The 14,174-nt window shown below is 36.1% G+C and overlaps 1 protein-coding gene across 1 annotated transcript in view; it reads left to right on the top strand.

The window, feature by feature from the left end:
• Positions 1-6,189, top strand: part of atrnl1a (attractin-like 1a) — a 431,550-nt gene extending 425,361 nt beyond the window's left edge. The window contains exon 30 of the mRNA XM_056471227.1: positions 1,090-6,189. Coding sequence (XP_056327202.1) covers positions 1,090-1,214 — 125 coding nt within the window. The 3' untranslated portion in view covers positions 1,215-6,189. The remainder of the gene's footprint in view (positions 1-1,089) is intronic.
• The last annotated feature ends 7,985 nt before the right edge of the window (positions 6,190-14,174 follow it).

Genomic DNA, 14,174 nt, shown 5'->3' with positions numbered 1-14,174 from the left:
ATTCCCTCTCAGAATAACCTTGGCGTCACACTGAGGCTGGAGTGTTGGTGATTGCTTGCGGAAAACACTCATCAGCTGGAAGAGTGACCTTGGCATGGCGTAATGACACTTTGTGAAGAGGCAGGTGGTGTGAAGAGGACTCGCTTTAGACAGCTGCTCGCTCGACTCCCGCCGAGACATTCTTACGATTATCTCTGGAACCCGTCTCACGCATTGCTCACGGCCAACGTGGGCTGCGGTGGAAAGAAATTTACGTTTCATGCGGACAAGTCAGCGTCCGTTTCCAATAGCGCAGGAGCTGTGAAGTGTTCATTTACAGTGATGCATGTCTCAGGTCAACAGAGTCTTTGTGATTACCTTTAATGGAGTTCTCGGATTCGCACATCCCGTCTGAAAGTGCAGAATTCATCAGGGTTAATCGCGCACGCGGCTCACCTGCCAAAGATCACAATAATGAGTTTGATTTTCCATTAGCCGAGAGCACTTTAGCCTTCTCCTCATGCGCACCTGATTTGATTCCCCCTCACAATTAATTCCCTGGAAATGGACATCTCTCCTCGGAAGAAAACATTTTGTTCCTTGGAAGATGCTGTGCTTTTGTCATGCACAGGGTGTGCTGTAAATAAATCCAGTTCATTTAAATATTGGGTCAAGAAGAAGCATTTGAACTTTGATATTTTGAAAAGGAAATTGCAAGAAATTACACTAACAATCAGGCTTTAGTGAATTAGAAGCTTCATTGTTGTGAAAAAGTTTGAGATAAAGTATTTGGCACATTCCTTCTTTCTCTTTCTTTTGTTTGTTTGTTTGTCTGTTTGTTTGTTTGTTTGTTTGTTTGTTCGCTCGCTTACTCATTTATTTACTTATTTTTCTGGGTTTTTTATAAGAAACTACCACACCATGACCACAACATATGAAATAACACAAACAATTTCTGATTGTGAGCTGCTGTGATATTGACCGACACATGTCTGTTTGATTGTTTGTTGCGAGTCCATTTGCACTCATGCCCTTCTCCTCACCTGCTGCCCTCCTTCTCTTTGATGCTCACTTCCTTCCTTTTCTGTGGTCTCCTCCTTCTCCCCGCAGGCATCACTATCGCCAGCGCTCTCATTGATACGTCTCAGCAGAGGCCCGGCGACTTCAAAGACAAGGCCTTGAGTCTAAAGAGCCGCAAACAGCAGCATGCGGTGCACCAGGGAACCTGCGTTTGAAGCAACCGACTGACCCTCTCATTCTCATCTTTCTGTTCTTCTCCTTCTCGTCCAGCAGATGATGAGAGAGCAGCTCTTGAAGTGTAAATGACAAAGGAGGGTCGAGACATTAGTAGTCGTGTGTGGCTCCTCCTGAATTGCACGCTCCATAGTGGAGCACCTATTCCCTCAGTATTGCTTGAACCTCTGTGGAGGACATCTGCATTTTGATTGCACACATTGGCTTTCTGTTTTTCCGACAGCTGTTTCTCAAAAAGGGAGGGAGTGTGTGAATAAGACTCACTCCAACCCAAAATAGGAACAGGTTTCATGCCAGAATTAGTCATGCGGTCATGTATGTCGAGGTATTGAAAATAAACCTTGCTGTATACGAGGTGTCGGTGAGTGATATGTCTGTTGATGACTCTGTATTTACTGTTAATAATGGTCTGATTGTATGATAAGTTTAATTTTGGAGGTCAAAATTGGATTTGTTTCGGAGAACTACAGTAACCCACCAAGCAATTTTATGTTTAAAAGACACTTAATAGACATCTAAACATAGGTGTGTTGATTAAGACAAGGCTATATTTCAACTGTGAGTGAAAATCTATTATGGCCCGTTTCCACTGAGTGGTATAGTACGGTACAATATGGTTCACCTTTATCAGGCCAATGGTACCCTTTTGGTGGGCGTGCTGTACGATAGAAAGTTTCAATCGACATCATTCTCGCTCAAGGGAATGTTAAAGTAAAGCTGTACGGGTCGTTCACATATAATACGAGAAGCTCTTCTCACAAAACAGATGCTTTATACACATAAATACTTGTGTATAAATGTTCATTACTAACCTTTCTATGAAGATGATTTGATTATAACTACAGATCAATGATACCACGTCTGTGATTATATAAAATAAATAAATTAGTATAACATATATGAACACATACAGACCCTTACAGTATCCAGTATGTTACCAATTACAGAGAAACTACACACAACATACATTTAGTCCTTATTTGGGTAAAAAAAAAACACACACAACAGATAGCCCACAGTCAGTGCAAACCTCTCATCTGTATCTTAATATTCACCAGCACATGTAACCTCTTGTTAGAAAGTAATTCCGTCATTCTGAATTCATAATATTCCAAAAGGTGATAAAATAGTTAAACATGGCAGTTTACGTTCATCTTTTAGGTTGCTGTAAAAATCATTTGCTCCTTTGTTTTTTCTGGCTTCTTCTTAGTGTTTTAACGCTTCGCTCTTAAGTTTGTCCCTTTTGTAAGGATGTCAAAAGCACTTCAATAATCTCGTGCACGTTATTATCATCAGCTCAAGAAGTTCGTCATTTCAAATATAGACGCACGAGCGACCTTGGGCTCCCTGGAGAAAGTGAAACCGCTCGCGCTGTAGACAGGACACGGCAGATTTTGTTCTTCTTGAATTTGTGGCTGTTCATCAAGACGACTAGGTTTATTTAAGCTCGGCTCGACAATGGTTTGTTATTATGTGTATATAGTATTACGATGTAATGTTTGTGTACTTAAAAATGGTGCGTCCTTTGTTTTCAATCTTACAAGCTAGTGACGCATCCCTGTAAACCAATAGCATTCAGCTGCGCATCTAGCTCTGCCTTTTAGTACCCTTTTGTCATGCTTGGTATCATTTGGAAAGGGTACTTAAAAAGTGGTACAGTTCACTTTTTGGAACCTTTTGATAGTGTAAACGGCCATAAAACCATACCGCTCAGTGAAAACGGGCCATTAGATAGTCCAACAGAGTCCAGTTTGTTCCTGTCTCTTTGATGACTAGTATTTTTGGGGGTTATTGTTAGACATCTATTAGATTTTCACTGAAAGCATAAATGTAGCTTTGTTTTAGCCAAAACATCTATTGCCGAGCAGGTGTACGACATCAAAAAACACGTCAAAAATGCTAAATGATTTGATGTCAAAACCTTGACGTCCATTTCACATCCACACATTCATGCCTATTTGACCACCAAAATAAAGACATAAAAGTATTATAATAAAAGAGAACTTCTATTCAACTGAAAGCTTCATTACAAATATCAAATTTACACTGGGTTTTGATTCCCTACAATGCATGTACACTACCTTGATCAACATCTAACTTTGGCATCAAAAAAACATCAAAAATTGAATACAAGAATGTCTTGTATATTAGATTTGTGATGCCATTGTTAGATGTCAATTTGATGTAATTTTTACATCAAGGTGGACAATTGACATCAAAACCATTAGCATTTTTGTGTGTTTTTTGACATCAAAGTGCCTACTCGGTAGACCTGTTTTTTAACATTAGTGTACATAAGATACATTAGGGTACATTTACACAACAAAAATATATTAAATACATTTTCTTTTGCATTTTTGTTAGTGTAAATACAAAACAAAATGTTGTTTTATGCATTCCAGGACAGTAGAAGTTGATGTCACTTTGTAAATAAAACTTCAAAACCTTCCTGAAGTCTACCATTGTTGTTTTAGCTGTCAAGTACTCATGCATGTCTATAGATTGAATATGTGATATGCATGTGCATGATGTCATTGTTTACATGATTTTGTAGCTTACAATCATGGAAATCACCTTCAAAATTACACACTTTAAAACACGTCTGCCAAAGTTATGAAGTTAAGTAACAGGCAAAATGGATAAAACATTCTTGGCTTTTAGCTGAAAATGTTGTTGTGTAAATGTACCCTTAGTGCTCAAACAAGACAAGCACTTAATTAAAGCTTGTAGTCTATAGGTGCGTCCTAAATCGCATACTTATACACTATTCTACGCCATTTTGTATAAATAGTGTAAGTAGTGTATTCACACTGAAAACTATAAAAATAATAAATACCCGGATAATGCACTTATTCAACCGTTAAAATGAAGTGTGAAATGTTGGACACTCAACAGGCACTGCTTTGCTCACTTAGTGGAAGGAGCACAGCTTTCGGACACTGACGTTGGATTACTTTATTTATTTTGGATTGTAAATGCCGTATTCTCCTATGAGAGTGATTATACCACCTCCTTATGGTGAATGCGGTTACACTCATTGCAGGTATCATTTGGTAGTTTGGTCATTCATTTCGCTAATTTGATCAAACGTCATCCGGGATTTGAATTTCCTTTGTAAAAAAAAAGGTTAGTGTTCCATTTGGGATGACATTACATTCTTATACTACGCTGTTGAGTGTGTACTTAAGTGCAAGAGTACATAGTGGATAAGAGTATAGTGTGCCATTTGGGACGCAGCTTGTGTCTTTTAGCTTTGAGGTTGTTGTGGTTTTTTCTGTATGCTACACTGAACAACAAAATTGTGTTACAATTTACTCTGAAACCATTTTCTTTCTGGAATGTCCCTTAAATTGTAAACATAATTAGAAAGTTAGGAATTAGGGTGTAAAAGGAAAATGAAGGGTCATGTGACACTGGTGATTCAATAATGGCTGCTAAAAATTCTACTTAAATCACAGGAATAAGTTACATTTTACTTTACATTTTAGAAATCTAGATAAATAAAATTGAAAATTATTTTAAATTATATCATAATTTCCATGAATTTACTATATTTTTTATTAATAAATGTGACATTAGTTAAGTTAAAATTCTATAAATCAGAATCTTACCAACATTTAACAGAAAGTTAAAGAACGTTTTTATCCAAACGCCAATAATTAAAAGTCAAGCATTAAAATTGTTTAGTTTAGTTTAGTTTAGTTTAGTTTAGTTTAGTTTAGTTTAGTTTAGTTTAGTTTAGTTTAGTTTAGTTTAGGTAAACGGTTTTTAAGCAGTTTTTTTAAAGCAGTTTTTAATTTTTCAGACAGGTTTGGTATTTAAATATCTTACAATTGACAAATATGTGCCAGTGAAGAGCTTTCCACCAATGAAGGGAACATACAGTACATTTATAATGGTTCTGAGGAAAAAAAACACAGGCTTGAATGTCTATAGAATTTATGTCTAGTATTCATCAAACTAAAATTACCCTAAGTATCTGTTCATGTCTGTTTAACATGTTAATAAAAAACGTGTTGCCTGTATATCTATAATTGTAAATTGTCATAATGTTTTTATGTAAAACTGTATAATGTTATGTCTTCTGAAATTCCACAAATCTCACATGCACGTTTCATCGCATTTTCCCAGTGTTTCCAAAACCAACATGTGTTGCACTTAAACCCTTTATTATATTGAATCCTTTATAATAATAATTTTGTCTGGTCATATTTGTGTGAGATGTGCTTTAATAAACCAGCCTAAAGGGATAGTTCTCCCAGAAATATAAATCCTGTCATCATTTACTCATCCTCCCATCATTCTAATCCTGTATGCAATTTACTTCTGAATCAAGGGGGGAAAAAAATCAATATTTTAGTAAACATATAATTTTGGTGCCCATTGACTTTCATTGTTTTGACTTTTTATATATAAATATATATTGACTTTTAGACTGATGACAGACTTTATTTCTTTGGGTGAACAGTAAAATGGGAGCCACATACAGTATTCTAATTTCCAAAGAGACTTTTTTGGGGGTTTTCATTGCAATTATGATTCAAATTTAACTGATTGTTTCTGCAAACTCTTGAATGCGTGTGTGTATAATATCTAACAAATTTATCACTCGTTTGCACTGTCACACAGGTCACTAATGTATAATATTACTGCACTACAAAAACAATGTCACCGTGTTGTCTCTTGTCTCTCTAAGGCATTTGTTTTTGTTTATTTATTCTCATTTGCATACTTGAGTCGTAACCTTTTGTAAAGTGTTTAAATGCTAAGGAGTTTTCTGGTCTCACAACGTTATGTAATAATTTACTCTCTACAAAATCAAATGAAATGCCGCCAAAGAACGTTCATGTTTATGCAAAAATAAACATTTTGATAAATCTGTTAAATGCTTTAGTTTTCTTTTTGAAACTCTGTGATCTACCGAGTCTTACAGAACAAACAATGTGGGATGAGTGACATTTTCCAACAATAAAGTACAAAAAAAAAACACGATGAAAACTAAAAAATCTGAGGATATACATTTCACTATGTCTTTCATGCTTAGTCTGTCTATTGATGGATCATCTATTATATCTGTCCATATAGCATTTGTTTATTTGACTCACCAAGTGAGACTGGAAAGCTGTTAAAATATTATCTACACCAGTGTTTCCCAACTGGTGGGTCGCGACCCAAAAGTGGTTCGCGGGAACATTTTCAGTGGGTCGGGGAGTGTGTGGTCTAAAAAACAACAAAAGTTTAATTTTTAACTTATTTTGCTTGTACAGGACTTTTCTTTTGAAATGCGCACGCGACAATCAGACTGTTTGACATGTGAAATTTCATTCAATTATAGCAACAAATGTCGAAGCGCAAGTACAACCAAGAATATGTAAAGTATGGATTTACATATAATGACGACAAAAAAGGCTTAAAACCTCAGTGTGTCATGTAGAGAGGTGCTCTCACAAAAGAGCATGAAACCTTCTAAATTAAAATGATGCTTAGAAACCAAACATCCCAGTTGATAGGACAAACCTGTGGACTATTTTCAAAGACTACTCCAATAGCTGAGGTGCTATTCTTCATGTTCAAAACAAATACAGACACTCCGCGCAACTTACTATGTAGCTCACCGTGTAGCAAAGGCCAAAAAAGCCCACACAATTGTAGAAGAGCAAATAACTGGTGATTATTATAAAAATGGTTATGATTATTTTAATAATTTTACTGTAGTTTGCTGGTTTGTTCTGTTCAACAGGATCAGTGTTAATGTTTTATTAACAGTTCAGATTAGTTCGTGGTAACTGAACCTTTCGTTACCCTAACCACTGTTTACAGTATTTGACATTTTTACTTTGTAATATTTCTATAATTTGATATATTTTGTTAAATGACAGCAATAAAATATTGTTTATTTGTAAGTCTTGGTGATTTTCCTATCATTTATCTGTCACTACTTGTGTATGTTAACAAATAAATACAAATTAATTATAATTCCTAAAATTATATTATAGTTCCTAAAAATTTGGGTCACGGCTCGATGACCATGTAAAAATGTGGGTCCCATGGCCAAACCACTTGAGAACCACTGATCTACGCAAACACACAATGGTGTAACGCACTGGTTGCTATATTGATTTATTTTATTTTTTCACATCAATCACATATGTTAGTCATTAGGTGCTTTTGCCACAGTTGTTAAATGGAACAGGCTCTGTAGATTCAAACATGACAGATTTGCATGACTTTTCAGTGAGTTTGCAGTAAGATTGTAGACAGCTGTTTAAAGCTTCTACTTGCTGATGTTGTTATTGGATCATTTGTCAATCTGGATCAAACCCAGCAAGTTAAAAACCACAGAAACTTTCAGTTTGACTTTATTGAACACTTTTGAACTACCTGTCACTTTTTGCTGTGTGTTAAGCTTTTGACGATGCTATAAATTAATAAATGTGTAGATTTGAGATGCACGATGTATCGGCTGCCAATATTGGATTAATATTAAACTATCTGCAGATCTGCAATAATATGAAAAAGACAGATACTGATGGTTAATTACCATCAGGCAATGAGCTGCACATCTTTTTTAATAATCCAACGATTTTCTCAGCAAAATCATTAAATATTTGCAATATATATATATATATATATATATATATATATATATATATATATATATATATATATATATATATATATATATATATAATGTAAAGCCAGTAATGAAGCTGGTGTGCACCATTCTGGCAGAACACCATTAGGCTAAAACATCTTGAACAATAACTGACTAATGAGTCAGTATTTTACAAGAGCAGCAAAATGTATAATATGCATATAGAAACAGCACTGGCTTTAAATGTTTTAAATATGTTCTATTATATGTCAAATAAAATGTAATAATGTGCAAAAACAGTGTTGAATGGCAAAAATTACCTTTAAACATTGTCTTTTTTGTCTTAACATGGGCCTCTTTAAAATCTTGAACAGCTGAATGTTCATTCAGTGTTTTTTTAAATAATGAAATATAATAGAGTGGAGGATCTATGACGTCACCATGTAGGCTAATTGGCTGCTAGCATAAAACTGGTTCCCATGATAAAATCCCTATAGGATTTTCCTATAGACTTTTCGAAGATTGCAAATAATAAACTCTGTGTTCAAACACCGTTCATTACACTTATACAGTAATTATACAGATAATCCTCACACGAAAATACAACTTTTAGCACTTTTAGATCTTAAATGCAAACGCAAGAATTAAAAAGCTAACATTAGGCTATTGACCTTATTCTTCAATGCGGAAGTGCACTCGTTTTTGCAATTGTTTTAGAACTTCCGATTCAGCTGCCAATGGAAGAAATGACTAGGAATAATAAATGGCAGAAAACGGTTAAACTACTTACTCTAAAAAACAAGTATTTGCATGACAATACAGACAAAGTAGAATAATATAATAAGAAAATATCAGTTTGCAACATCAAGCAGCAAAACGAGCGGTTTTTAACGGCTAAAAATGAATAGAAGTGAATGAGACCGGAAGTCTCGTGCCAAAATGATTTAAATTGCCGCGCCCGCTCATACGCGGAGAATAAGGTGAATAAACGGACCACAGTGTCTTCAGGGCACTCGCCTGTGATGTCAGCGCCACTCCGCTTCAGACAACTTTTCAAGCTTATTTTTAGAAATATGGTTCAAGACTAAGATTTACTCTCTCGGTTTATTATATTACAATCCACACTGTATAGTCTAAACTAATAAATTAGCAAAAACACCTAGACCTACGTGCCTTTTTTGATCGTTTTTTTTTTACGTGGGGAATACATTTTGTTTAATTTACGGTTGTTGTAAAAGTTTTAAAACTGTATGTGTAAATGTGCCGACATAGTAATATCATAAGACATTGTTAAATAAGTGTATTGCGCGTGTGCATACAGCCCGCTTACCTTAGTAACAGACGACAGAAATGAGGCGTGAGGAACAAGTCTATACGCCTGCAAGTTCCATCAAAGTTAGAGAATAACATTCAATATTCTTTTTTGTCATGAAGTACAGCTAAAGCAGCCCATACAGTCACATCTGCTATACATTTTCAGGAGGAGTGTAAACACAGCAGTTATGACAGAGTTAAATGCGTAAAGATGAAGAAAAACTGACGAAAAATCAATTGATCACATTAAATTGACAGTTAATATGTATTCATTTTTTATACAATTATTCACATGCTTGCATTACCGTTTAATTAAAATAAATGATCAACAAATTAATCTGTCTTGACGGTCTTTACAAGTGAAGGCATTATCTACACACAATATGAATCCCGAATTAGAAAAATACTACAAACTATAAAACACTATTCATAAAAATACCTAAATAACAGACAAATCCAAATGTCCAATGCCAGTGGGCTGCATTCCAGGCTAGTTCAGCTCTATGACGTATAATGTAGAATGGTGTAATGACAGATACATTTAGCAACTTGATAGCAACCATCTTTTTAAAGAAACGTAACCGATTTAAAAAATCAAGCGTGTGATGTAACTGATGTGTTTTATGTCATAGAACAATATGTAAAAGTTTCTTGAGTTTGTGTTAGCCACGAACGTTATTTAAGCGATTTAACTGAAATCCCATTGAAAAAAAACATTGACTTTGGTACCCGAACTGCTAAAATGCTAACTCGCTTCTGGGTTTTTGCATACAAATTGGCGTCATAGTTCCCTAGTCCACTCTATAGCTTGTACTGTATAGTATGCTATGCAATTGACAAATATTGATATCAGAACAACACTTTTTTATATATATATATATATATATATATATATATATATATATATATATATATATATATATATTTTTTTTTTTTTTTTTTTTTCCTAATTGGTATTGGGCAAAACAATCTTATCGTTGCATACCTCATGTATTGTTTTGTAGTTGCTCATTGTTCCCCTTAAAGTACACCTAAAGTAAATTGCAATGCTTTGTTTGATTACTTTATTGATATTTCAGTATTCCAAACTGTACTTAATGCACATAATGTATAACTCAAAGTGTGTTTGTTTCTGTAGGATGACATTTTCATGTATTACCACTGCTCTGCTGTGGGTAATACATTTCTCTAAGATTTAAATCAGTTGAAAGTGGGTTTATGTGTTAATAGGTTGCATTTTGTCATGTTTAAATGAAAACATTTTAATTCTTGTTGGGATATAATTATATGCTCAAGCGAGTAACAAGGTTGACAGTTTAATTGAGCATTACAAGCCCAATCGTAAAACTGTGGAACACATTGCTTCTAGCCTTTAGAGAGATTTACTGCTGATATTTTTCAGTTATCAGTTATAGCAACATGGCTGACATTTTAAGATCTGTATAGACTCAATAATATCATGTGTAAAAATACATTTTACCATAAAGAGTACACATTTTGAAAAGTTGAATATGGTTTGTAGAATTGTTTGTTGCTTTAATAATTCAAATAATTATATACTCCTTCGGCTTGGTCCCTGATTAATCAGGGGTCACCACAGTGGAATGAACTGACAACTACTCTGAAATATGTTTTATTCTGTTTATGATCTTCCAGCTACATTCCAGCACACATACCCTCTCTCATTCCCAAACACCCTCATACACTACAGCCAATTTAGTTCACGCGCAAACTCCTCATAGAAATGCCTCCTAGCCTAGCCGGGACTGAGAGGATGTGAGAGGAGCTGCTCTGTTCCCGCTAGAGGGCCAGGAATTATCATGCATCATCCCGCTGCTTGTCCAAGGACTGCGGCACCCAAATCATTCATAAAAGAGCATTTTCCACTTTCTCTGGGTGTGCATTCTCAGGCACAGCAGGTCAGGTCACTGTGTACTCGCCAGCCCTTCCTCGGGATGTGCTGTCTTCCAAGAGGGGCCCACAGATCCCCACTAGCTGTCTGTCTGTTGTGCTCTACCTGTCTGCACAAGTCTTTACAAAGTTCATGGAGGGTGCCCTACTGCCACTCCAGCAGGCAGGCATCTGCATTCTTAACTACCTCGACAATTGGCTAATCCTAGCTCAATCTTGTGGACAGTTGAAGATGCAGAGGGATCTGATGCTCATGCACTTGAGTCAGTTGAGGTTGCAGGTCAAGTGGGCAAAGAACAAGCTCTCAAAAAGTGTTGAATGGCAAAAATCACCTTTAAACTTGTGCCTCTCTAAAAATGTTGAACAGTTAAAATTAAGTTAATGACAAAAAAATATTAGCTTGTACTGTACCTGCTTGTACTTGGAAAAGAACAAGCTATCCCCAGTGCAGAGGTTGGGTGTTCACGCTATCTGTCTAACACACATCGCCCCAAACTGCTTAACAGGTTCATCTCCTGTGGCGCTTAGGATATGTTCCCCAATTCGATTAACTCGACCTAAATTCATAGTGATCGACTGAGGGGAGTGTCTTGGTTATATATGTAACCCTCGTTTCCCGAAGGAGGAAACGGAGACATTTATGTTCCCCTGCCACAGGAGCTGAATCCACCTTTGAATGCTAGGCTTGAGCCTCCTTTCAAGGCAGCCTTTATAAATCTAATTGTGGAGTGGCTACACCTGAGCTGCACTTGCCAATTTCAAATGAAGTCATTGGCCCATTTTTACACAAATCAGAGTGATTGGTACTTCTAACTGAATCCTCTAGTCTAGTCGATCAACTCAACATAAAGGTCTCTGTTCCCTCCTTCGGGGAATGAGTCTTAACCAAAACGTTATGTATTTTTTACTTTATTTTTAAGTAATGAAATTACCAAAAGGACATGATCAAAAGGACTGTTCTAGAGTTAAGATAATTTGGTGCTTTAGTCAACGCTCTAATCAAAAGTCTAGACCAGGCATGGGCAAACTCGATCCTCGAGGGCCGGTGTCCCTGCAGAGTTTTGCTCCAACACTAATTAAACACACCTGAACACCCTAAGTAGTGTCTTCAAGATCACTAGAAAGCTACAAGCAGGTGTGTTTTATTGGGGTTGGTGCAAAACTATGCAGGACACCGGCCCTCCAGGATCGAGTTTGCCCATCCCTGGTCTAGACTAACCTTTTCTGAGAAGAAGGGTCACACTTTACAATGAGGTTCATTAGTTAATGTTAATTAATGCATTTACTAACATGAACAAACAATGAACAATACATTTACTACAGTATTTGTTCATGTTAGTTAACGTTAGTTAATGACAATACAGTTGTTCATTGTTAGTTCATGTTAACTCACGGTGCACTGACTAATGTTAACAAGCATGGACTTGGATGTTAATAATGCATTAGTAAATGTTCAATTATGATTAATAAATGCTGTACAAGTGTTGTTCATAATTAGTTCATGTTAGTAAATGCATTAACTGATGAACCTTATTGTAAAGTGTTACTGAATGTAGCGTGGACAGAGAACTGGTCAAAAATTGACTTTAGTGAAGAGAGCATGTTTCATTTATTTGGCCCTGAACTTTATCATCCAACTGGGGAGAGACTGAACCCAAAGTGTGTGCAGAAGTTTGCAAAAGATGGAGGTGAAGTGTCATGGTGTCTCACATCACAGAGAAAATGCAAATGCCCATCAGAAGCTCCTTCAGCATCAGATAGAACCTTCCGTGGATTCATCAACATTCAGAAGAGTGGATCAAGATCACAGCAGAGCACTGAGACTGACAAGTGATGTCTGTGAGAGACCAGCGATGTCGTGAGAGATAGGTGATGTAAAATCTTGATTGTTCGTGCTGCAGTCAGTGTTGTTCTGCAATTTTGATAACTAACTTTGATTTCCACAGAATTAAGTGTTTTGTCCGCTTTGGTTATTTTGTAAAACACTGCTTCAAGTGTTCATAAATTGTTCACTAATTTTGATCTTCTCACATGTACAGTATACAAAGGATACAAATGGTATCCACTTCGCACAGTGAGTCATGCTTGGTTTGGTCTCAGATGACCGTAACATCATGAACTCATGATCATCAGCCCTCCTCTGCCTATTGTGTCTGAATAGCAATAGTCAGAATGGCCCTCATTTACAGATGATGTCCAGGCTTTACACCATTATGCTCCACTTATGTTTGGTAATGGTTGTCGTCTGATGCTGAATGATCAGTGTCAGTGGAGACAGACTACAAAGCCCACAGTTGTTTTAGGATAACATGTGGGAAGAATGACTCTCCAGTTGAGCTGGCCGTCCACAGCAGCCCACATCTGTGCTGACAATGACACCGCTTTATGCTCACCATTATGGTAAATGGATTATTGTGTCAGCGATGAAGTCACATCAGTCAAAGTCATCAGGTTGCAAATGCGAGTCATGATGATCTGTTCCTTTTTTAGTATTGAGATGATTATACAGAGCGAGTAAAAGAATGAGAAAGCTACTCGGGATGATTATCACGCATCCTTATTGCAAATGAAGTCGGAATAGCATAACCGTTCTGGCATTCAGTTAATTAGTCTTTATGCCTGTGTGTATAAACTGCCCACGACTGCTGTGAGCAAGAGAATAGAGGTTTGGAAAATAATACTTTGCAGTCGACTCACTTCCAGATGTGTATCAGCAAGTGAAATCTGGTGCACAAATTTCAATTCCCATGAATGGCTTTTTCATTTGAGCATAGCAGGTGGTGATGATGTTTGTCTTGTCATTCAATCCAGGCAAAGACAAGACTCATCTGCAGGGGTGGACATAAAGGTGCTGTAAGCAATTCCTTCATAGAATATAGAGTGGAATGATATACTGTAGAATGGTGTAATGTAATATATATGTGTGTATGTATGTATATATAGATGTATATATATATATATATACATATATAATTGCTGAAAATGATCTATCTTTAGAAAAAATATCATTAAAAAAAGGTAATTTGAGGGCCAAACTTTATTTTAAGGTTCAGTTCTTGCTATTTACAAATCATTAACTATGACTTTTGCTTCAGTAAGCTTGTAATTTGCTGTTCATTAA

This window comes from Danio aesculapii, chromosome 13 (genome assembly GCF_903798145.1).
Source record: "Danio aesculapii chromosome 13, fDanAes4.1, whole genome shotgun sequence".
NCBI classification, from domain to species: Eukaryota; Metazoa; Chordata; class Actinopteri; order Cypriniformes; family Danionidae; genus Danio; species Danio aesculapii.
The sequence above is the reverse complement of the archived record's forward strand: the minus strand, read 5'-3'. Positions and strand labels throughout refer to the sequence as shown.